Genomic DNA, 23,692 nt, shown 5'->3' with positions numbered 1-23,692 from the left:
TCTGTCTGTTCTCGTCTCTACACGCTGTTTTCGCATCAGGATTGATGTACACCATGCAAAAGTTGGGTTGGTGTCACTCTCACAAGTGGCATTATTTCATCTAGTCTCTGCAATGTTTTTAACGGTGGTGTGTTGCATCTACATTTGTTGCACGGAAGTGCACCCTCCGCATATGTCGCATATCTTAGTGTAGTACAGAAGATCCAACCTTTTACAAAGGTAAAGGCATTGCTGGTAACATTTACATTCATAAATGTCAAGAAAAACTGGCTTTGAAAGCTATGTCGGATGCTTGCCTAGCATGTTAATGGACGTCTGAGTCGGTATCCAGCGCTCAGCAATTCAGTGAAGCATTGCCAAGTACTTGCATGTCTAATGTCGGAAGTTGGCAACACTTTTAGTTTATATTCCATATGACTTTTTCTATGGTGGCACTAAAGCACACCCCATTATATCATTGTACTTATAGAAAAATTTGCCCACTAGCTTCTATCCAACAGCTTCACTTTGCTTCCTGTCATTATAACAAGGAAGTTCCGTCATTCCTCAACTCTCAGTTTCCATGCAAGCCTTCAAGGTGATGGGTTTCCAAACATGACTGAAGTTTTTGAGAAGATAGAGTCCCCTTGTCAGAACATTGGCTCCAGCAACATTCCTTCTTCAACGATTTTTGTAACTCCTAAAAATTTATTAAATATGTCAGCCCATGTCAGTAGATTACACATCATAAATGGAGAAAATTCTTCTTTCATGCTGCAAGTAAGAGCAGGAAATGCAATTGATAAATCTTGGTTGAGCCTGAAGCTTGCCGCACTGGTTTGTCAATGCGTCTTGGATTTTGACGCCATTTGCATGGATCTACTGTGAACTGACAATTTTGCAAAAATTAGCACAGCTTGCACTAAGTCGTGCAAGGCTGGGTCACAGCAGAGCTGACTGGCACCTAGCTCGTCCTGGCCTGGCTAGGCTTTTCGAAGTTTTGCTAAGTGTTGCTAGATCAATGGATACGTGCATCCACACATGGCTGCAAGAAGTGTTCACATGATCTGTCCCGTAAACCAAGTTTTGGTCACTAGCTTATCGAATGGTATCAATTGGGTATCGATTAGCCATCACGTAGCAGCACCGAATCAACACGATTCCAGTACCGTAATTAGGATAATTAGCTTAATTAAGTTAATTAGCATATCTGGGCTGTCTCGGTTAACTATCATTTTCAAGTCTTAATTAGCACATTAGTTAATTAGCACTTTTTAGTCTTAATTATGCTTGCTCGGTAGGATTTGCCGGGCTTGATTTCACTAGCCACATTAAGAATTCCACTCTGCTTAATTAGGACTAATCAGGCTTTCACTTCATTAGATTCATTATGCTTACCTAATTAGGTGTTACCATGCTCAACTAGGCTTAATTAGGCTTGGCTATAATTACCTCGGCTTAAGTAGGCTCATCTAAGCTTAACCTGGCTTCACGTGGCAAAGGCAACCAGCGCAGAGTTTTCAACGACACATGGACAAACCTCGAGCATAACAGCTCTGCTGTAAAATTATCTTGTGCCATAATGGCCCATATACTATGCAAATAAAGATTTAAATTTGAAACAGCATATCTTAAAACCTACTTACTTGTGAACATTTTTTTCTCACTGTTCCATACATCCAAATGTATCCACAGGTTTAACCTATGGTTATTACCATTTAAAGCCCGCAACATGCAGTATTCCATGCAGTCATGGGGACGTTACCAGTAAAAAGTAAGTGTTACAGTTAGTTACCCAAGCCAAAAAAGTAACACTGTTACAGTTAAGAGTTTCCAAAAGTAACCTGTTACAGTTACAGTCACTGTGACAAAGTAATGTCGTTACTTTTCCGTTACTGTATAAAATAAGTAATAGATCACAAACCAAATGATAGCATTTACTTAATAAAAATGTACGAATTCATGTGGGTAGTCAGAAATGCTCTTGGTAAAACCCTACACGAAGCAAACCTAAAATGGGGGCCTAACACAAGCATTCACTGAGTAAGCCTCATTTTGTAACACCAATATTTAACGGTGAAGCTGTTCAAGCTGGCCGTATAAACTTTGGTGTGTTCAAATGTTTGAAAAAAACAATCATCATCATGAACGGGTATGTGCCATCGAAACTGTGCAAGTCCCACTACTCACCGCTGGTCCACTAAAAATGAAGAATGCAACAGACACGCGGCAAACATAAATTAAGATTTCTAGACAGACATAACCAGTAATTGAAAAAAGCTTCAATAAACCGTCGGGATTTACCCAGTATTAAACACCGTGGCCGCACGTTTCGGCTTCGCCGAAGCATCTGTACAAAGTGCTTCAGCGGTACGTACCAACGAGAGAATACTAGGGAACGGGAAAGGCATCGGCGGCTGCGAGAAGACCACGAAGCGATGGAAGCCCTATGTGAACGACAATGTGCCCGTAGATATATGGGAGGTGCAAACGCTCGGTTTCAGCGCGAGTTTCTGTGTCTGGAGTTCGACATCCATGTAGCGTCTCTGACTGTCTGTGGTATAACTCGAACCTCTCTGTGCTGAGAAGGAACCTAGAAACAACCTAGCATCACTTAGATAAACCTAGCAACGACCTAGAAGCAAACAGATTAGACTTCAGAATCGTCCAGCTTCGCTCTTTCAAGCCTTGCGCGACTTAGAGCAAGCTTCGCAATTTGTTTTTGTTCATGCACCGTTGGTGAAAAGGGAATTTATTTGCAAAACTCGTTACACATTAGAAGTAGTTGTTTCCCAAAGTTGGCATCTGAGAGCTTCCCTCTCTTGATGAAGAATATGTCGCGTCCTTTACTGAACAGACGTTCAGCCAGCGTGCTGGATGGAATTCCCGAATTTCATTGGATAAAAAAAAATCTTGATCTTGGGAGACATCGCCAGGTCGATGTTATTTTGTGAATAATTGTTGTGTTAATTCGGAGACAATCAGTTCCAAAGTGGTTTTTAAAAAATTGCTTTGCCATTTCACGGTATTTCTAGCTCTCAACCGTTTTGCACTCTGCTGGTTTCTAGCCGCCTCTCAAACACGATTAGCTCGGAGCCTCAAACGAAGGAGACTATAAACTTGGCGTCCTAATGCACCACCGGTACACCAGAAACAGAGCTAGAAGCTCAAGTGACAGAAAGGATATATATGTCGAAAAAAAAAACAAAAACGGACGTGAACTTAGCAAGCTGTTCAGTTGCAACATGGCTTATTTACGACATGTAGTTTACAAGTAAACTTCAAGTTGCATTAAAGACTGACCGCTGACCTCGGTCATCTGCAGGGAAGATAATCCTTTTAGCGACCTCCTCTCCTAAACTTCGAGGGGAGCCGTGGTGTGGACAGGTGAAAGGTGTGGAGGATATGGGAAAGTAACAGCGTTATAGTTACAAGATACTGAAAAAAGTAACTAGTTACCAGCAACGCATTATAGTAACTAGTTACTGCCCAAGACTGATTCCATGTGACATCCGAAATGCGGAAAACTAAACTTCCAGGAATGTGCAGACAGCAAGTACATACCCTTACGAATTCAGTAAGATGACACAGCTTGTATGATCAGTAGGTGAAAAATCTGAGCTACAAAGAATGTCTGAGGAAATAAAGAAAGAAAGGTCAGTATTTGTTGTTGAATATTGACATCATGCCAAAACTTTTCAAAACAAATCTTTGCATGCACACCTGTGTGTTGCTATTTTTATTTCTATATTTTATGAAAGGTTGTGATATTTAGCCACTTTTTCTAAAATTTCCGGAAAACTGATTTTGTTTTCACGGCTTCAAAATTTCCTTAATTTACATGACTAGGTAAAGACCGTCAAAGCAAGTGAAAACCAATATTGAAGGCAAAGATCATTTCATGCTGTGGAGAGCTTACTGTTTGTTTTCTTTTCCAATGATGCACACTGTTAGAATGTTCAATCCTGCATTGCATATATGCCAAATGCCATGGAGAATATTTTTATGGGCATTTTTTTATTTGCCACAGAGGACTACACAGACACAAATGTGCGCACAGTGTAATGTTGCAAGCAGTCTATGCTCTTAAGTTATTACACTGCTACAGACTTAAAAATGTGGTTGGTGACAAATGCTGAAATTTTCTTGCACATCACTAATGCGTCTCGGGAAATGTGCAAACAAATCTAATAATTGACAGAGTGCTAGTGTCATCTGGTAGTGATAAGATATGCCAGCATACTGATACCATTGCTTGCAAGATTGAACATCATGATGGAGAGTTGCCCTGCACTATCTATGTCAATAGGCAGTTTTAGAATAGGGTATCAGAAGCTTAGCACATGCAGTCACTTGCGTTTGTTACCACTGCGCGTGCGTCATATGCTAACCTCTTGGGTTTGCACATGATTTTTCGAAAATGGTGTGCATACCCAAGAAACCCAATGCCTGGGTACCCAATTCTGAAAATCTCTCATACCAGAGCTCAGTGCAGTGGTTGCCAAAGTACATTGTTTGTTTTTCTACATCGGCATTTTAGCGACTTTCGAGTGCATTAGAAACAATTAAAAGCAAAGGAGGGCTGTGAAGACATGGCACAGGTGGAATTTGTAATTGAGGTTTGATTAAAGTTAGTGTGGTGAATAAAGAGTATGGTTGAAGAAAATGCACACTCGCCAGCTAAAAAAACACAAAACAAATACCTTTTGACATTTCAGCACCCAATAATGGTGCCTTGTAATGTACAGTCAGCGTCAAAAGTTTACGGACCATGAGACACAAGAAAAAGCTGAATATTCCCACTGCTTTGGCAGGCAGCCTTGAATTCAGATTTCTGGCCTGTTCCAAAAACATGCTAACAACAATACTGTGCAGTTCAACCAAATACAGTCGCGAATTGCTGGGAAATTCATATTAGTTTTCTCAGACCTGGTAGCCTCTAAAATTTTAATGCCGAGCTTACACTTTCCAACTGAAAAAACACAAAAACAAATATATTTTGATATATTATAAGCGCCCAATACTGGTGCCTTGCTTTTTTCTTCTTTTACTTTTTTTGGTTGCGAATAACTCAACTTATAAAATATGCACTTCAGTAATTTTAGAAAAGACTCGTACAGTTGCTCTTTTGTTACCACACACAGCCCGCATGTTACCACACAGCCCACATTGCAACCTGAATACGCTGCAATGTTTCAAGCTTCTCCAAAAATGAAGCTGTCAGATGTCACTAGTTCATTGAAGTGCATGATTATAGAACCACCTGCTGTTACCTGGCAGTTAACAAGAATAGGTACTAAATTCTTGCCTTTAGGGGGGAAACTGCACTAAAACATTTAAAAATTCGTCAGTTTTCATGAAACTTGCCATGCTTATGTCTTTTGTATGCCGATTTCAAATGTACAATTATATTTTAGTACTATATGTAGTTTTCAAAATATCAAACATTCCATATGCCTTTCTTGGGAGCAATATTTTTTTCTAAATTGAGAGAGATACAATGTAAATTAACATATCACAATAATTTAGAATACAAACTGTCCACAATAAAAGAAGAATGGACGTTTTAAACCCATTTGAACAAAAGTTATGGTATGTTGAACATTCACGAGTGAGTCTATTTCAAGACGGGATTTGAAATGCTTTGGTTATCCTTTCAAAACACATTTTAGATGCTCTTTAGCTCTTTCCGTGTTTTATGGAATTGCCAGCAATGTACACCAATGGTGCTTGTGTTAATTACAGAGGCAGATGGGTATTTAAGAGCAAGCATTAATCACACGACTACTGCTCATAAAATATAGTAAATTTCATTTCTTTAGCTATCCTTGTGGGTTATAGCAAGCGCTTCACCAGTCTACTATTAAAATGAAAATGACCTTAAAGTTGCTAAAAAAATGAAAGATACGCTGTGCAGATCACAATACAGTGAACTCTCACTTGTACAAACGTCGGTTTAATGAACATTTCAGAATAACGAACTTTTAGAAAATTCCCCGCAGTTTTCATATGCATTCTATGCAAAAATCTTTCAGTTAAACAAATTTCTGAGCAGTGAATATTTCAGTTGAACGAACTTGATCTGCAGAGCCGGGCTTATTCTTTTTAAATCAATTCAACAAAGTTGAAGACTAAACAAGCTGTGCCAAAGGCAGTGCACAGAAACGTAAACTCTCTCGACAGCTTTGTCTCTTCTTGCACTTTAAGGGCACCAGTCCAAATGAAAATTACAGAATTCTTTCTAGCGAATATTCACTTTAGTGAACTTTCAGTTAAATTAACTATTTCCTTGGGTCCCTTGAAGTTCACGCAAGTGAGAGTTCACTGTATCTGCTTTCTATGTTTCCAGAGTAGAGCTTGTCGTTTTCTTTCAAAAGGATAAAATAACCTTAGAAAGAGTTGTGCCTTCAATGTTTGAAAGACAACAGGCATCCCAAATGACAATATTGTTAGCATGATTGACTTTACGATCAAGTCCAGAAAACCACCAACAACAATGCCAGGAGTTTGATTAAGGCAACTTCAAAAAACCCCACCCAGTGGAATAAAACCATTGGAGTGATGAAACCTAGGAGTCTTCTCTTCCAGAAAGGTCTATAATTTCCATGACTGTGTCTATATTCCTAATCATAGTCTCAAATAAAGGGCCGCTCACCAGGTATGGGCATTGTAAAAGAATAAGTGTAGTGAGGTGAGATTAGTTGGTAACAATACCAAGTCTGCAAAATATGGCCCCTAGAATGAACAGTACAAGCAAATACGCCATCCATTCTATAATACAATGTTGGCGACAAGACTATAGGCCGTTTTATTGTTGATAACCTTTTATAGCTTACTAGTTTTTCTATTATTTGGAATATTTGCTTTGCTGTTTTCATTTATTGATGTGTCACACGTGTTTCATTATTTGCCGATACTATCGCTGCCGAGTGATCGATGATCCACACTTCTTTGCAATGTCCAAAACTGTAGTCGGATAGAACTTTAGAAGTCAGCGGCATTTCCTCCTGAAAGGCGGATGAACACAAGCCTGCACCAATGGGCACGCACGCGGGACCGACGTCATGAGCGGGACGGCTGGTGGCTCCGCTTTCGGAGAACACTGGCACGTGCATGAGCAGGACTATTTCTTTAGTCGCGGAGGCGATCGGCTGCCGCGCTTCGGCCGTCTGGGCAGGGCCTCTCCCGACTTATTAAGTTGTATCAGACTATAGTAAAGGGCAAGGGCCCTGTAACATTTTGTTGAGAAATTACTCTAATTCCACCCTCATGCAATACTCCCATGTGGGGTCTTTAAAACTGAAAATTCCCACTGGATCTCAGAACACTTTACATTGTTACATTGAGGCTTACCCACGAGCCACCCGAAAACATTTCATTGTTTTTCGTGCACAAAATACACACATTCACATCATTGGGGACAATGCATGCCGACAGCCTCCAGGACCACAAGTGTGCTGTGGTCCACTCTATCATGTGATCAACACACTGATGTCTACTGAAGGACAATTCTCCCAATGATCAGTTACCAGTCTTTTCCAGCTAATACCATCTTTTGCCTGTAAATTTCCAGTTTTCAGACTAGAACCCAACTGAGCTGGTTGGTTTATAACTGGAACAAATTTTATCACCTGAAAACACAGGATGGAGAGACAGGAAACCTGGACAGACTTGATCGTTTGGAAACGTCTGTTGGCCTTCCTTTGTAGCTCAGCTGGTCAACTCTTCACAATTTCATCGTGCCACCTAATAATTTGCAGTCTTTGTTTATGCTTCTCTTTTGACACATGCTTAAACTGTAGTTGGCCACCTCTTACCTGCCCTGCACACTTCACATCTTGCTTAACTTCATTTCTTCCTCCTTATGTCAACTAGAATCTTGGTTATCACTGTTTGCTCTTTCACATGCAGTCTGCTTATCGTCAGACCTACAATTTTTCGTTTTTATTACCTGCTGTAAGCAACCTCCAAAGCTTTTTGATAACCACATAATTCCTAACCCCATATTTCAGTGCCTCTATAATGCACTGCAACCTTTTCCAAGGACAGTGGCAAGATGTCCATCACAATTTTTGTAACACTCATTGTATTTATTCCCACTGGTTCCCACCTATCTTTATTGTTCTGCGTGTTTTTTTATGCTGAGGGTAACCTGTGAATGTACTCTCGCACAAACTCTAGGGGCTCAGAATGAACAAGAAATTCTCCCTTTCCCTCCGGACCAGATAATTGTCTTTTCTCTCTCCCTCATAACCAGAGCACTGAACATTACCAGTCTACAGTATGTTAACCGGTGGCTAGACCAGCAATGCCGCAACATGCTGCGCTGTTCCTGAACCCACTGATTGTGACAGTGCTAAGCACATTCAGTTATCTAAAGCAGGGGTGGCTGGCAGAAAGCAACCCATCTTAAAGCTCGACTGTTAAGACATCTTATGCATTACTTTACGACAGAATGGTCCCCTACCATGGCTGCGCACATTAGCCCGTTTTCTTTTTTTCGCTGGCTTAGTGAGCAACTGTTTTCTTGATCACACTGTTTTCTGAAACCAACAAGAGCTTTTGAAATTCAGGCTTCAAGATGGGTCACTTTCTTCCAGCCACTCCTGCTTTATTTAAAAACAAAATGTGATTGGCACTCAGGAACAAGTCACATGTCCAGATTTTGATGCTCCAGCCGCCAGTCACTTGTGCCAATCTTTTTCTGCTGGGACTTTGCAGTTCTCTATACATCTAGAAACAGAGCAGAAGTGAAAGCTACAATTTTCCATTTGGCCGAACTCATGCTCATTTTTCTTCCCAACAGCAAGTAACTTAGTGCTATGCATCAAATTTGGCTACTTATATACAAATGTTACACAACACTTTTCACCATACAGAACTAGAAATAATATCCCCCCCCCCCCCCAATCTCAAGTGCCATTTCCATTAGAATAAGACAGCTGAGCTAGTTGGTAAGTATTCATTCTAAAAAGACAGGGCGTGCAAACACTGACACAAGAAAGAAGCCGTTTGCAGTGTCCAGACTTCTTTCTTGTGTCAGTGTTTGCACGCCCTGTCTTTTTAGAATGAATCCATTTCCATTAACCGTACCAAGCAAGCAGCTGAGCTGCATGCTAAGCTTACAGTACTTGCACAACTACACAATTTTTGCCTACAATATTCCACAAAGCAAATAAGGTCCTGCGAGGCTAAATGCACAGATTCCACAACAGGAATACAATATGAGCAACATTCATCAATACTTCGTGCACCACAGTAAGCATTTCATTGGGTCACTTTTAAGACTCAACATCAAAACGTAGACCTTGCATGTGATGCAAGTTACTCACCATGGCGACTCGTTGAACAGCGCAAAAAGAGAAGGAAGCTGCACGCGACAAGCGCTGTGCTGTGCCCGTCACAGGTAACTTCCTTCTCAGCCTTGAGTCTCCATGAAACTTATCCCACCCAACCTGCTGCTCTTGTCAAATTACTCTCTCACATGGAATAGTATGTTAACATTTTTTGACACTCAAGTCAGCAGTCACAAATGCTAATGCAGCATGGCATTCACGTGTCCAAAATAGTGCCAACTTATGTTATCATTAAGAAACTTATTAAGCTTATTTATCATTAAGCAACAACAGCAGAGCACCGTCACATACACATACCACTACAAGTGCACTCTGTTCCGACAAGCACAAATGGGCAGTGGCACACAAATGTTACCCTTTAAAACTTAACAGCTCGTACAGTATTTGCACAACTACACAATTTTTGCTTACAATATTCCACAAAGCAAAAAAAGAGTCCTGAATGGCTAAATGCACAGATCCTGCAACAGGAACACAATATGTGCAACATTCGTCAATACTTTGTGCACCACTGGTAAGCTACAGCTAAAATGTGCAATACTTTGACATCTAGTTGCAAAAAAGCAAGTGGTCTATAGGTCTGTCAGGTGCAAGGTGTTCAATTGCATGACCAAGTATCTGACCATTTTTATTACAGCTGATGTACACCTTACTCCCATCTCTTCCCTGTAAAGGCTATAGTTTGCCAATGAAGAATTAGTTAACTTCTTGCTTATGATACAAATCTATAAAGTTGAAGCTGCAGTTAAGTGACCAGTCTGTCAACTGAAGATTTAATTGCATATAGCGTCATTATGGTGATGAGTCCAAGATTTCACTTTTTCCTCATTGAACATGGGAGATATACGAAATAAAAGGCTGAAAAGGAACAAGTGAATTTATTTGGTGACATCAATTAAACTGGGGAGGGGGTAAGGGCATGGTGGTGAATAACTAAGTAGAATGAACAAGATGTCAATGCTCAGTTATCTTCTGAATCCTCTATCTTCGGTGCCAGGTAGTAGCGGACATAACCCATGTCCTCAATCTTGTACTCAACCACTGCAAGTAAAATAAAGAAAAGGCACAGCAGTTTAGAGACGTTGAGAATGCATGATTAAGTGCAGGTAGTACACGAAAAACAATAACAAATAAAAAAACGCATTTGAAATGATGGCGGTGCATGTGTGTCTCCATTTTTTATTATGCCCTACCTAAACAGCCATGACAGAATTTGAGCATTACCACTTGGTGAGATGAGATCTATGTAACAGGTACAGGCTAATCCAAAAAAGGCAGAAGTTTAGGGGAAGGTGGAAGCTTGAAGAGATGAAAAATTCGGTAACACTTGGTGTCGCTGAAGCAGACGTTTCGACAAGCGGACTTGTCTTCTTCAAGGCTGCAACTGTATAGTAGTTGGCAACACAATACTATAGCCTATGCAATAATGCGTATTTTGTTGCAGCCTTGAAGAAGACAAGTACGCTTGTCAAAATGTCAACTGCAGGCTAATCATCTTTACTCATTTCAATGCTGCCTGCACACACTGCAGCAGGAAGCACACACAAATAAAAATGTCACTGGGAATTGTAAATGTGACAAAAGGAATTGTATGAACCTGAAAGACTTTCACAAAATGTGGGGCAGGAAGGAAGCTTGTTACAAAACTTCACCATATTAGTCTATGCAATATGTATATCATGTTAGTTAAAAAATATTTTTGAAAAATAAAAAGTTAATGGGGATCTTAATTCTAAGAATGTGGATCGGTAAATCTTGTCTCAAAACTTGGTAAACAAAGCAGCTGCATTACTACACAACATCCTCAGCTGCTTATTACATAGCAACTCCTTTTTTCTTTTATACCCTTGATGAAAAGAGTGGCAGGTTGATAATCGCTTGGATGTCTCTACATCCACAAAGATTTAGTGTCTCATTTTCAGATCAAATAATTGAGAACTGTTCTGAAGTTCTTTTAACTCTTCCTTTACCACACATTCTCTTTGAATGTCACTGTACAGCGTCTCATGTACTTGCTGTTGTGCCTTTCAGGCTGCTCACACCTGCAAATTTCCTGACCTGACCACCCTGTTATATTCTCTTTAAAGCACTTCCTTTCCATGGTACCTGTTTTGCTGCCATAGTACCGTATTTTCCGGTGTATAAGTCGCACCTTTGTATAAGACGCACCCCCTACTTTTTACGACTTTCGAAAGAAAAAATGATATATAAGACGCACCTTTGTATAAGACTCATATATTTTTAACTCAGTCGACATGATAAAACACAATGACCCACGCAGGGTACATCGATTGCAAAATGCGTAGTCACGCACGGCACTGAATATCTGTAAGCAGCAGTTTTATTAAGGCACAGAAAACCACTATTTATTCTACTGGATTTGAAGCCACATCCTCCGGCGCACTGTCAAAAGTTCTTCCGCCTCGGTTGGCAGCATCACTGGGTTGCCGTCGTCAGCCTCTGAGTAACTTTTACGCAGCATTGTAAGCACCTTGAAGCACATCGTTGGCACTGCCTGTACTATGGTGGCTACCATACCTTTAGGGCATTACCAGACTTGGCGAGAACACATAAACAACGAACGCGCCGCACGGTTATCACACGATCGTCGGATACCACTACCACCTACACACGCATACAAAACGTAAATGGCGACCGGAAGCCGGAAGCTGCGACTACTGCTGGACTGCAGTGACGTCTCACACTGAAACTGATGATGATAATGAAGTGGTACTTTCACTTTTGTAACTGATATTGTGGGCGCTAAAACGTTACAATGGACCGTTGTGGTGCTCTTTTTTATTTATTGCCTCAGTTCTGTGGGTTTAATTCTTCGTTTAAGAACAAACAATTGAAACAGTACAATGGGGCACGCGACAGTGGTGGCTTTTATTGCGGCCGTAATCTCCGTGGTCGCCGCGCTACTTGAACAGCAAGTAGCTGACATCTAAGATCGCAGCCGCTTCATTGTTACAACAAAATTAGATATATTTTTACGAATGCTCTCGAGCTCTGTTTATCGTACTCATAAATTAAATATAAACAAATTGGTCTCGCAGAATCACGTGACTTTTTGCGTATATAAGACGCACCATTGTATAAGACGCACCAGCGAAAATCTAGGAAAAAAGGTGCGTCTTATACACCGGAAAATACGGTAAACAGTCTAGAACAAAAAACTACAAATCAGGATTAGTGCAGAAAAAAAATTGATAGGGATGTGCCACAGCAAGAAGGCCACCATTAGTAATTTTTAAGAACGATAAGAAAGCATATCACGAGAGAAAGATGAAACTGAGGTTTAGGGATTAATGCATGCAAATAACTTTTCCACCAAGCTTAAGAGAAAGTGATAAGTTAATTTGATGCTTAGAACATAGCTCCAACCGTTAAAATAGAGAAACAGAGCAACATGGGAAGGGAACCGAAGCATAAGGAAAGGGCTGTTAATTAGGTGGCATGATGAGATTAGGTAATTTAAGGTGGAGTAAACTTGTCCCGTGCAGGACATGGGTTAACTAAAAGGCATGTGACCTGCAGTAAATTTGAACATACAGACATCAGTCATATACACACACAGATTTTTTTTAAAAGTACTATAATTGCCTACTCACCTAAAGGCACATCTGCAGACATCGACAGCTGCACCTGTGCCGACAAAGGTGTAGCTTTGGTGAAGGAGTTAAGGTAGCGCAAGGCAAACGTTAATGACACCGCTTCCTGCATTTCAATGATCACAGCCTCCTCTTCTTTGTCGACATTGGCAGTTTGCGAGAGCTTCACATTCCCTACAAGAAATAACAATAAACAGTTAAATTCAATTTTTTGTTCCTCCCTCCATTTATAAATACAACCTACAGTCATTACAACATAATCTACCATACATATTAAATATCAAGAGTTCCTCATCCAGAAAACTTTGAATTCATTTTGTAAAACATGTGATAATTGTATTTTTAATTGTTTTTCTTGTCATTTATCAGAGCCAATTGTGTTACTTTAACCCTTGCATGTATTTCTTTTGGTGTATCAAATGTTTTTTCTTAGTCTCTATACTATATTAGTCTTGTTTTGTGCAATTACCTAAGTACTTAATTTATTCTGAGGGCCTAATAATGTTACTATTTGTTTACGCAACCACCATGCATGTCTTACAATGGACCATCGGCCCAGTGAAGCTTTTTCCAACAGCTTTTAGCCTACGGTATCCACCAGAAAGCTTGTATTTCAGGAAATAAATCTATATTCTACTTCAATTTCTTTTCACCACTAGTAGAATCATAGTAAATAAAATAATAGCTGCAGATGTTACTCACTCCAGTATGCATCAGGCATGCAATTATAGTATCACATGACCAAAGAAAGAAATCTATAAATGATGCTGCAGTTGATGCAAAATACACTTATGGCATGCAACTTTTCATTTTATGCGTAGTTGCCAAACTAGAAGAGATGGCAAAAGCATGCATTCATGAAACATTTGTTATTGCGAGGTTCATACCCGCTTCAGAGAGAATTCAAGAGAAAAACTTCCAAGATCTGGTCAAATATATTTTAAGGGTGCAAAGGAGCGTCCAAGGTAACACTTCATTGGTATATAGCAATTTCAAAACACTATAGATAACTACACTAGAGACAAAAATTGTGCTCGAAGTACACACCCTGCCTTACTGGAACTTTCTTGCACAGGGTGATGTTCATGAGTTCTCCCACTTTACCGTTTTGTGTTGTACAGTCAACCACAAAATTTACTGTACACGCGAGTGCATGCCAAACTGCCTGTCCGCACCACCTACCGTCAACTGTAGCACTGTGCCAAAAACGAGTCATCTTGTTATACACTCGTATATAGATTTCCTATTGCCGCGCAGCACATAGTTCATTTTTTTCACACATAGCGCTCATCTGCTGTATGAGCGTCACACTTCTTCTTTGATAGCAGAATCAAAGCTATCAAGCACGCTTCGAATGGTGAGCCATTGGGTAGATACCACTTTGTGGGTAAGATTGCAACTGATAACACTTATGTTATCAGACTGCTTTCATGAAAGAAGCACGTAGCCATAGCTCCTGAAAGGTTGAAAATATTTGTTCCTAGTGGAAAAATAGCCAGGCTATCAATTAAGGAATGGATAAGTCCTGGGCGCAGCACAGCTGTCGATCGTTGCTGACGTAGTGGATATGTAGTGATGCTCTTGGCCACATGCTCATGTGGTCTGTAAACTTTCATGGTTGACTGTACAGCTTAGTTCGATCATATCATTGTTTCCAAAACTGGGAGCTTCCTATGTGTGCGCTGATCCACCACACAAAGCTTGTCAGAAGATAATCCTGATTCAAGAAGAAATAATTGCAAGACTTCTAAAGGTCTTGAACACACCCTGAAACTTACTTGTCATTCATGGTAATTCTTCACACTATACCCACGAAGTGTTCTGCATATAACTGCATAACATAAGGAATAAATAGCCTGATTAACAGGCAATGCACAAAGAAAGCCTCAAGCTTGGAGCAGTTTCAACAAGGAGACATGTTTAAAAAGTCCCTGTCAAAATGTTGGCCTCAGACTGAGGATTCAATGGTTTACCAATTTAGTTAACTACAAAAGAAGCCACAAAACGTCAAAAATCGGAAAACAGCAGAGCGGCAGAAAACAGAGACAGAGCGCAGAGACGTGGCACTAACTGGCGTTTATTTTGGAAAAACCTTCGCCCTGACCGTACGATGCATGCGCAGATGACAAACAAAACAGTGCCACGTCTCTGCGCTCTGTCTCTGTTTTCTGCCGCTCTGCTGTTTTCCGATTTTCGACGTTTTGTGGCTTCTTTTGTAGTTAACTAAGTATGTACCAACTTGCCCAACAAGCAACTCTCCTGAACGAGTTTACCAATTGTAATTTGTTTTGATCTTTCCGTGTCTTTTTAGTGTTGCTCAAATTTAGTTTAGTTATTTAATGCATTCATTCAACACTTCAATACCACAAGTGAATATAATTGCAATAAAGTGATTAACTGCAGTTTCAGAAATGAGCCTCTCATCCTCGCCATAGGTAGGATGGATGACACTGTATTGAATATAATCTATTTAAATATGATTGGGCCCCTAGACATTCGGGAGCACCCTGACCGAAGTCTAGGAAGGCCTGGTCCACACACCACAGTTGGTCACCCGCGCCAGTGGCTTGAAGATCGGTCTTCCACGAAGAAAGAGAAGGGTTGTGAATAGGGGTGGGCGAATATTCGAAATTTCGAATATTTTTCTAACAGTGTTTGCTATTCGATTAGTTTCGCACTGGAATTTTACTATTCGAACTTCACAAAAACAAACACAGTCAACGTCCGATTGAAAGTGACCCCTTCAGATTTTCAATATGCTTTACCTCATTACACTCTCGTATTGCGGCAAAGCTGCCTTTCAAGCTCGATTACGGTTGAACTTTGCCAAGACAAAGTCAACGTCCGATTGGAAGTGGTCCCTAGATTTTCAATACGCTTCACCTCATCACACCCTGGTATTGCGGCAAAGCTGCCTTTCAAGCGCTGCTACGGTTGCAATGTACTAACTCAAGAAACGCTGGTTCCAACATGGAGATGAAAGATGCGGCAGAGGTGGGGGCTCAATTAATGCCGTTTTGGACCTGATGCCGTTTTGGACCTGAAATTTGGGCAGGAAGTCCGAAATTTTTAGCATCCAAAATTTGAGGTGTTCTTATATATAGACATCTGTGAGGCAGATTTGGAACTCCGGACATGAAGGGAGCACACCCTTGTCCGCCACATCAGTTGGGCTTCCACAGAAGTTGAAAGAGGAGAAGAGGCCGAGGAAATGGCATCTTTGCCTATCACGTGTAAAGTGTTGTCAGCAACACTTTGGATGCACCAAATCATGTACATAAATAGAATTCGGCCTCTACATTGCCTCATTCTTGATAAGACAACTATGAAACACCACCCTGCTAGTGCTTCATCAACCTAGCGAAAAGAAACACTTTCATGTTGCTATCTCACAAGACCATACTTAGGTATTCTCTGCAACTTTTTTCTGTAATTTCACTTCAAAGTATTCTAAAAATGTTTGAGAAATATTCAAAAATTATTCGATTAGCACTCAATCTTTATTATTCAAATTCGTTTTGCACCCAAAATTTTGCTATTCGCACAGCTCTAATAAAAACAATCAATTTTCGAACGCTGTGGAAGTTTTACACATGAACAAGTATGCCTTATACAGCAGCAAAGTACATAATATTAACCCTTCGAGGGTCACATTTACTTCACTAGTGACCTCACGGAATCTACTATTCTTATTGCTGATTTAAGATCTTCAGGGTTAGATATTTTGAAAAAAGTACCCCAGCTCTTTTGAAAGTGACCATAAAGTAAAAAAGTATTTTTCATGGGTAGGGTTAGATATTTTGAAAAAAGTACCCCAGCTCTTTTGAAAGTGACCATAAAGTAAAGAAGTATTTTTCATGGGTGTAGGTACATTGCTTATTCATGAATAAAAGTTAATGATAAAGAAGCTTAACACTTTCGTGACTGCGGAAAAATTGGTTGTTTTTGGCTAGTGCAGGAAATATTTTTTTTCCTGCCACAGAAAATAATTGATGCTAAGTGTAGGGTATCAAATGATAAAGGAAGAATTGGTCTTTCCAACAGTACAACAGTATTAATTCCACAGAACGGATTCATTTTGAATATAATAAAAAAATCAAACAAAGAAAAATGCATCAAAAAGAAAAAAAATTCATAAAAACATCAATGCTACTCTTTTTTTTTCTGCAATTTCGCTTCAAAGTATTAGAAAAATATTCGATTTGCACTCACACTTCAATATTCGAATTCACTTCACACCCAAAATTTTGCTATCCGTACAGCTCTAGTTGTGAATAGGGTCTACTGCCAGGGGCTTGAGGCAGGTCCACAAGCAGTGGAAAAGATGTGCCAACGGTGCTTGGAACAAGGCACAATGTGGAGGTCATAGGTATGTACGAATAGGGGTATACAGGGTTCTCCCCAGGAAAATTTTAGAGGCCGGCATTTAAGGGCAATGTTCAGTGTTGGGAGGCACCACCACATTGTACAATAGACAATGTACAGGGAACATCTGAAATTTGGGATGCTGAAACTCTTATGCACCTGATTTTTCTAACTTACTGCTCTCACTGCAGGTTCAAAATGGCATTATGTGAAGCCAAAATCGCTGCCATGTTAGCAGGTGCCAGTTTGTTTGCAGTCCTAGTGGCTCCCAACTAGGTTTTGCCGCAATGCAAAGGTTCTCTGCAGTGAAGGGCACAAGACTTGGCTTGAATAGGGCCATTGTCATGGGACAGTTTGTTTCTCAGTTATACACACAAGCACCTGCAGGGTCCTGCCAATAATATGCACCCATTTGAAATGCACTAATGGTTAATATGTAGTCGGGACGAATCCCTGATACAGTATACATAGAGCCTAACATATTAGCTAACTATGTCGTGGTGGCTAGTCGCACGCTATGCCTTCAGTTAGTGCATTCCACAATCACTTTTATTTGCATAAAGGGACAATAAAAAAGCAAGCATTCGTATTTTCGGGCGACTCTGAGGTCCTAAGAGAGTCCGAAAATTCAAATGCTGAGTGTACTCGGGGCAGCAGTAGTCAGAGGCAATACCACTGCTGCCCGCTGTAGGGAGAACACTGCGGGTATGCACTGAGCCTTGACACGCAAGGCATCACCAAGCCGGTGTGCCATTTGTGCATTGTAGAAGAGTCTCAATCTTGATTGTCCAAGCCGTCGTACAGAGCTTGCAGACAGCAGCGTTTCGTGAGTGGTATTGTGAGTGCATGTTTGTGAAGTAATAAGTCTTTTAAAGAGTGTATCTTCATGTACAGAGCGACCATTTGTGCTGCGGTATGTCAATAAAGCTGTGGCATCATGGTAAAGTACGTTCTGTTCGGCTGCTACAACCACTTGAAAATATTGTTGTAATAAATGTGCTGTTGAAGAGGGCACAAACCTTTACCTTTACAATACGTATTTCGTGTGTGTGTGCGCGTGCGTGCGTGCGGATATCGCTATCGCGTTCAAGTTTAACGGTTTATCAATTTTTGTTACTGGCTTGCCTCCACGGCGGTACATAAATGGTGCCTATCCTTAAACACTGCTTATGACCATTAAATCTTCAAACGAATCTGCCTTTCGGGCCGCCGCGGTGGTACAGTGGTTACGGTGCTCGGCTGCTGACCCGAAGATCGCGGATTCGATCCCGGCTGCGGCGGTCGCATTTTTAATGGAGGCGAACGTGCTAAAGGTCCATTTACTTCAATTTAGGTGCACGTTAAAAAGCCCCAGGCGTGTCATATTTCCGGACATGAGCTCTCCACAACGGAGTGACTTATAACCATATTGGGGTTTTGGCGCATAAAACCGCAGTAATTCATTAATTAAGCTTTCTTTGTGTATTCAGCTGCAGTACAGTTTCTGCGCACTGTATACCGTGTCCTAGGAGGTTACAGTTACCTGCGTTGCTTCGGGTACTAAAGCAAGAAGTCAGCAATGCTTTGTTGCCGCATGAAGAGTTATGTAGTGGGTCATTCGGTTAGAGCTAATTAAAATGGACAGGCTTGAGAAATCACGTTGCCGAAGGTAGCTAGTAATATAATCCCACGTAGGGACCCCCAGGCCAAACTTGAGGGCCCGATCGAGGGCACTCTGGATGGCCAAGGTTTGGTCATTGAGTTCGGGGCTTCGCAAGCCTCATGCGCTTCTGAATATCAGTTACCATTGCTACATCTCTGCATTACCGTACAAGGTTGCGTAAAATGTGGAGTCGTATTTAAAAATAAAATTGTATTTTTTGTAATTTATTACATTACTTGCAGCAGCAAGTTCTGCATATGCTTAAAAAATTTTGCTTTACATTAGCTGACACATAGAGAGCGTCCGTGATGCAAGTAGTGCTGTAGTGTTGATTGTGTGAAAGAGTATTTGTTGCTTGCCAGAAATTAAATGTCATGTATGCCGGCTACCAAAAAAAAAGGCAAATAAACATACTATATGCGCATGTGTGTCTGGGTTTCTTAATAAGATGGCAGGAGTGCTCGTGATATTATCTGTAATGAGCTTCACACCCACCTTCGTACGTGAGCGGCCGGTCATGGGACAGTTTGTTTCTCAGTTATACACACAAGCACCTGCAGGGTCCTGCCAATAATATGCACCCATTTGAAATGCACTAATGGTTAATATGTAGTCGGGACGAATCCCTGATGCAGTATACATAGAGCCTAACATATTAGCTAACTATGTCGTGGTGGCTAGTCGCACGCTATGCCTTCAGTTAGTGCATTCCACAATCACTTTTATTTGCATAAAGGGACAGAATGTGAGAGGGCCGTTAGATAGACCCGGCCTGCACCACTTATGTATAATAAAAAAGCAAGCATTCGTATTTTCGGGCGACTCTGAGGTCCTAAGAGAGTCCGAAAATTCAAATGCTGAGTGTACTCGGGGCAGCAGTAGTCAGAGGCAATACCACTGCTGCCCGCTGTAGGGAGAACACTGCGGGTATGCACTGAGCCTTGACACGCAAGGCATCACCAAGCCGGTGTGCCATTTGTGCATTGTAGAAGAGTCTCAATCTTGATTGTCCAAGCCGTCGTACAGAGCTTGCAGACAGCAGCGTTTCGTGAGTGGTATTGTGAGTGCATGTTTGTGAAGTAATAAGTCTTTTAAAGAGTGTATCTTCATGTACAGAGCGACCATTTGTGCTGCGGTATGTCAATAAAGCTGTGGCATCATGGTAAAGTACGTTCTGTTCGGCTGCTACAACCACTTGAAAAAGAAGCCTGGCAATCAGAATATTGCCTCAACTGTGATCATACAGATATTGAAGATGCTAAAGCATCAGTGTCAGAAGATCGCATAGGTGACAGCCTCTGATCGAGAAGGGCTATGTGTTATAGCCGCATCAACTGCCAAGACATGGCTCACACTGCAACACACTACAAAGTCTGCAGGAAATTCTTCCTTTCTGGCGTGTGCTCTTCCTAATTCCCAGCACTATGGAATAACTGCTTGTATGTGCAACCCCGGCTTAGCAGTGTAAGTTTTGTGATCTGTCTATTTTTAGACTCCAACCATTAAAGCGCTAAAAATTTGCTGCATTTTGCTCTGTCAATAAACAGGTGTCTCCTCCCTGTTCTCGGCCTGGTCTGACCTACGCAGCGAGCGCTACAGCGTGAAAGCGCCCTCCTTTGTTCCACCGGACGGTGTATCCCGTGGCGACACAACAACTGTGGCATACAGTTTTTGTCGAATGTGATAGTTTCAACTGCAGCAGGACTGAGAATATATGATAAAGATATCTGTTGTGCAGTAAACGAAGTTTCCTCTATATACAGGTCGACCACTTACAAAGTGGCCGATGCAGACCCACACAGTGCAGTAGCTGCAACACCTGTGATAACTCCGTTAGAAACATGGATGACACGTAACAGTTGTTGAGATGTAAAAACCATTTGAAAGCAACCGCTGCAATCCCTCTCAGAGTGTAATAGCCCATTACCGTGGTTTCGGAATCTACACAATGTTCACACCAGCTATTGTAAAGAAACATAAAAATAAATGGGGTAAGTCTGCTTACTTTCCCTACAATGATCATGCTATCGGGAGAATTTCGACACAAGGCTGCTGCAACCAGCCGCTTTGTGAATTAATTATGACAGTCCATGGATTTGTATTTTCAATTGCTGCCACAACACAAAATTGGTTGCCTTCACGAGAGAGTTTTGAAGTCGATACGAGGCAGCAGTCCAACAACACGCTGTAGTTATTCAGTTCGAGTGGATCACTGCCACTGCACATTTTTCTTGATAAAGTAATCCTTGAGGTTTATTTACCCCCCTTCATATGTGCTTAAGTGCATTGCAGTAAAAAAAAGCGCACCAATTTTTAATAACGGTGACAACCCTAGACACCACTCGTGCTTCTTGCAGATGATGTCAAGTGTATACCCCCTATAAGAACAAGTTAATATTGCAACATAGCTAGTTGACTTTTTTATGCGTCCCTGCTATACCATTCGAGCTTTTGTAGACGCAAACACAAAATAGACAAACAAAGGCATTCTGCACGGTGAATGAGAAAACTGAAACCTGGATCAACATTTGTGAGAAAAAGGGCAAGCAATTTGATCTCTCAACATTTTCATTGCATAAATGATGGAATTGTACAGCTAAGCACTGGGACAAAAAAGAAACAATTAAAATACCATTTAGTTTCATGGTCATTTCATTTCCAACTCAGCAATGAGAATTGTATCGAGAACCAATTTGTTCATTCCTACAACAAACATGTGGAAATATGGCTTTTTAAAATTTTCCAGCCCACACTATTATAACTTACAGCCTACCTTATGTTAAGCATGTGTAAGCAATAATGAATCATTCAAGAATTATGAATATTGTTCGAAATAGCCTGGTGTTTATTACAAAACATGTACAAAATAAAGCCAACTCACACTTGCAGCTGTCAATAGAACTTCATGCATCTATGATGAGGACATGTGTAATCACAGCTGCAGATCACACAGTTGTAAAACAGGCCTTGCACAACCAAGCATGGGTTATTGTATCACAGACAAATGCACCAGTCATATGAGCCAAAAATTCGATGCTCTGCTACGGCTGCAGAATCGGAAGCGAATCGTCTATGTATGAGAACTATATAGAACTACGTATGAATCAACTGAACATTCGGACGCCACTGACCTGTTCCCAGATCACCGCTGACGGAAAACCGCACACCGTCCTTTGTGCAAGTTATCTGCACAGAGTCACCAATTTGGCTCAGATCCCGGCAAATACGCTGGAATTCTCCAGATGGCATCTTTATGACCACACTGTAATCAGTTTCCTGCAAAAGTACCATGCAAACAGGGAGTACAACTCAACTGCAGTTGGCACATCCAAATAACACTGCTGTGTTCTCTTTTTACATAGCAAGTTCTCTAAGCAAAGAGTATGTTCCCATAATCTTCTGGCTGGCTATATTGAAAGCACGGCAACTATGGCCAACAAAAGAATTCTTTGGACACCAACAATAAGTGCAGTCTTTACCAAATGAAATCGAAGATAATTTCTGCCTTATACCGCACTGTCTGCACGATGTTTCAGGCGATGAATTGCGAGTGAAATATGACCTTGCTGTAAAATGGCTATAAAATGAACATAATAAAACAAAATCATGGCAATGAATAAGGTGTCCCTGATAAAATAAAAAAAAAGGAGCACTACAGCCTTGACAAAGACCTTGCAGTCAAGTCCGGAAGAAACGGCACACACTGACAACTCACCGGTATGCCCAGGTGCTCCGTGTCAATATTCATCAGCTTCATCTCATAATCAGACACCTTTTCTTGGTCTATGAAACAACATAAAGGAGTATACGTTAATCGAAGGATCGAGTGTCTGTTTATGTGAAACATTCAAATGACAAATCCGTACCTGCCACAAACACATCACAAAGATCAAAAGAGCCTATTTTAACAACCACGACACACAGATGTAACATATGCGAGAATTGGCGGGCACTTCTCAAACAGTGCGCGGGAAGGCCCTGCAGTAAAAGCGACAGCACTTACTCGGCGCCTCGAACACAAAATTAACGGTGTCCGCATCATCCTGTGCCTTGATGGTAATAATATCATCATTTGCGGCACACCTCAGGATTTTCGATACACTGAAAATATAGAGACAAAGGAGTTAGGGACTGCAAATGATGGCCTTAAGGCGAGACAATGCGAGCGTCTTACCTGGCAAGGTTCATGCCCATCGAAAGGTTACGATCACACCGAAACTTGTCGAAGCCATCGCTGCGCAAATTTAACGAGACTAGACTGACGTGAGAGTTGTCCATGGCCTGGAGACTGATGCCTGTCGCCGAGCAGTCCCATGTCGCCTCGTTGATCAGATCTTTCACCGCTTCAAGAACTTTCTTGAGCAGAGCTCCCTGGACAAGGCGCGCTTCGAACATGATTTCAAATACTATGCGGCAAACTTCAGTTACACCTGGTATTTAAAAAAAAATGCGCGCAATGTTTCAAGTACGAGCAGACGTCGCAACCAAGCGCGCGCCGAGTAGCAATGAGCCTTCTGGTATGCGCGAAGTGGCGGGAAAAGTGAAGACCGCGAGACGGCGACTCAGGAGCGCGCCAAAACCGTGCGAGTTCATTGGTTGAGCCTGGTTATATATATATCACGACCTACTGTACTCCTGACCTGCCCAGCTAGCGGCGTTCTACGAAGCTGCCTGCGCCAGCTCTCGTTCCAGACTTCGCCGCTAAGGGGGCGCTCGAGTTACCCCACCTGAGCTTT

General features: G+C 41.2%; 1 protein-coding gene across 1 annotated transcript; it reads right to left on the bottom strand.

Annotated features, from left to right (window-relative positions):
• Positions 1-10,194: 10,194 nt before the first annotated feature.
• On the bottom strand, positions 10,195-23,477 carry LOC119401645 (proliferating cell nuclear antigen). Its single transcript, XM_037668557.2, has 6 exons — positions 23,131-23,477; positions 22,960-23,057; positions 22,672-22,739; positions 22,088-22,232; positions 12,950-13,123; positions 10,195-10,376 (listed from the first exon to the last, which is right to left on the bottom strand). The coding sequence occupies exons 1-6, from the start codon at positions 23,349-23,351 to the stop codon at positions 10,297-10,299; spliced, it is 786 nt and encodes a 261-aa protein (XP_037524485.1). The 5' UTR covers positions 23,352-23,477; the 3' UTR covers positions 10,195-10,296.
• Positions 23,478-23,692: the final 215 nt, after the last annotated feature.

This window comes from Rhipicephalus sanguineus, chromosome 1 (genome assembly GCF_013339695.2).
Source record: "Rhipicephalus sanguineus isolate Rsan-2018 chromosome 1, BIME_Rsan_1.4, whole genome shotgun sequence".
Classification (NCBI taxonomy): domain Eukaryota; kingdom Metazoa; phylum Arthropoda; class Arachnida; order Ixodida; family Ixodidae; genus Rhipicephalus; species Rhipicephalus sanguineus.
Note: the sequence above shows the minus strand (reverse complement) of the source record. Positions and strands in the feature narration are given on the sequence as shown.

What these genes read in the sequence shown, in the direction of transcription:
- LOC119401645 (XM_037668557.2), bottom strand. Translation starts at nt 23,351, where the DNA reads ATGTTCGAAGCGCGCCTTGTCCAGGGAGCTCTGCTCAAGAAAGTTCTT. An exon ending in ATGGGCATGAACCTTGCCAG is followed by an intron (nt 23,058 to 23,130) that starts GTAAGACGCTCG and finishes CTATATTTTCAG; the next exon opens with TGTATCGAAAATCCTGAGGT. An exon ending in CAGCGGTGATCTGGGAACAG is followed by an intron (nt 13,124 to 22,087) that starts GTCAGTGGCGTC and finishes TATTTCTTGTAG; the next exon opens with GGAATGTGAAGCTCTCGCAA.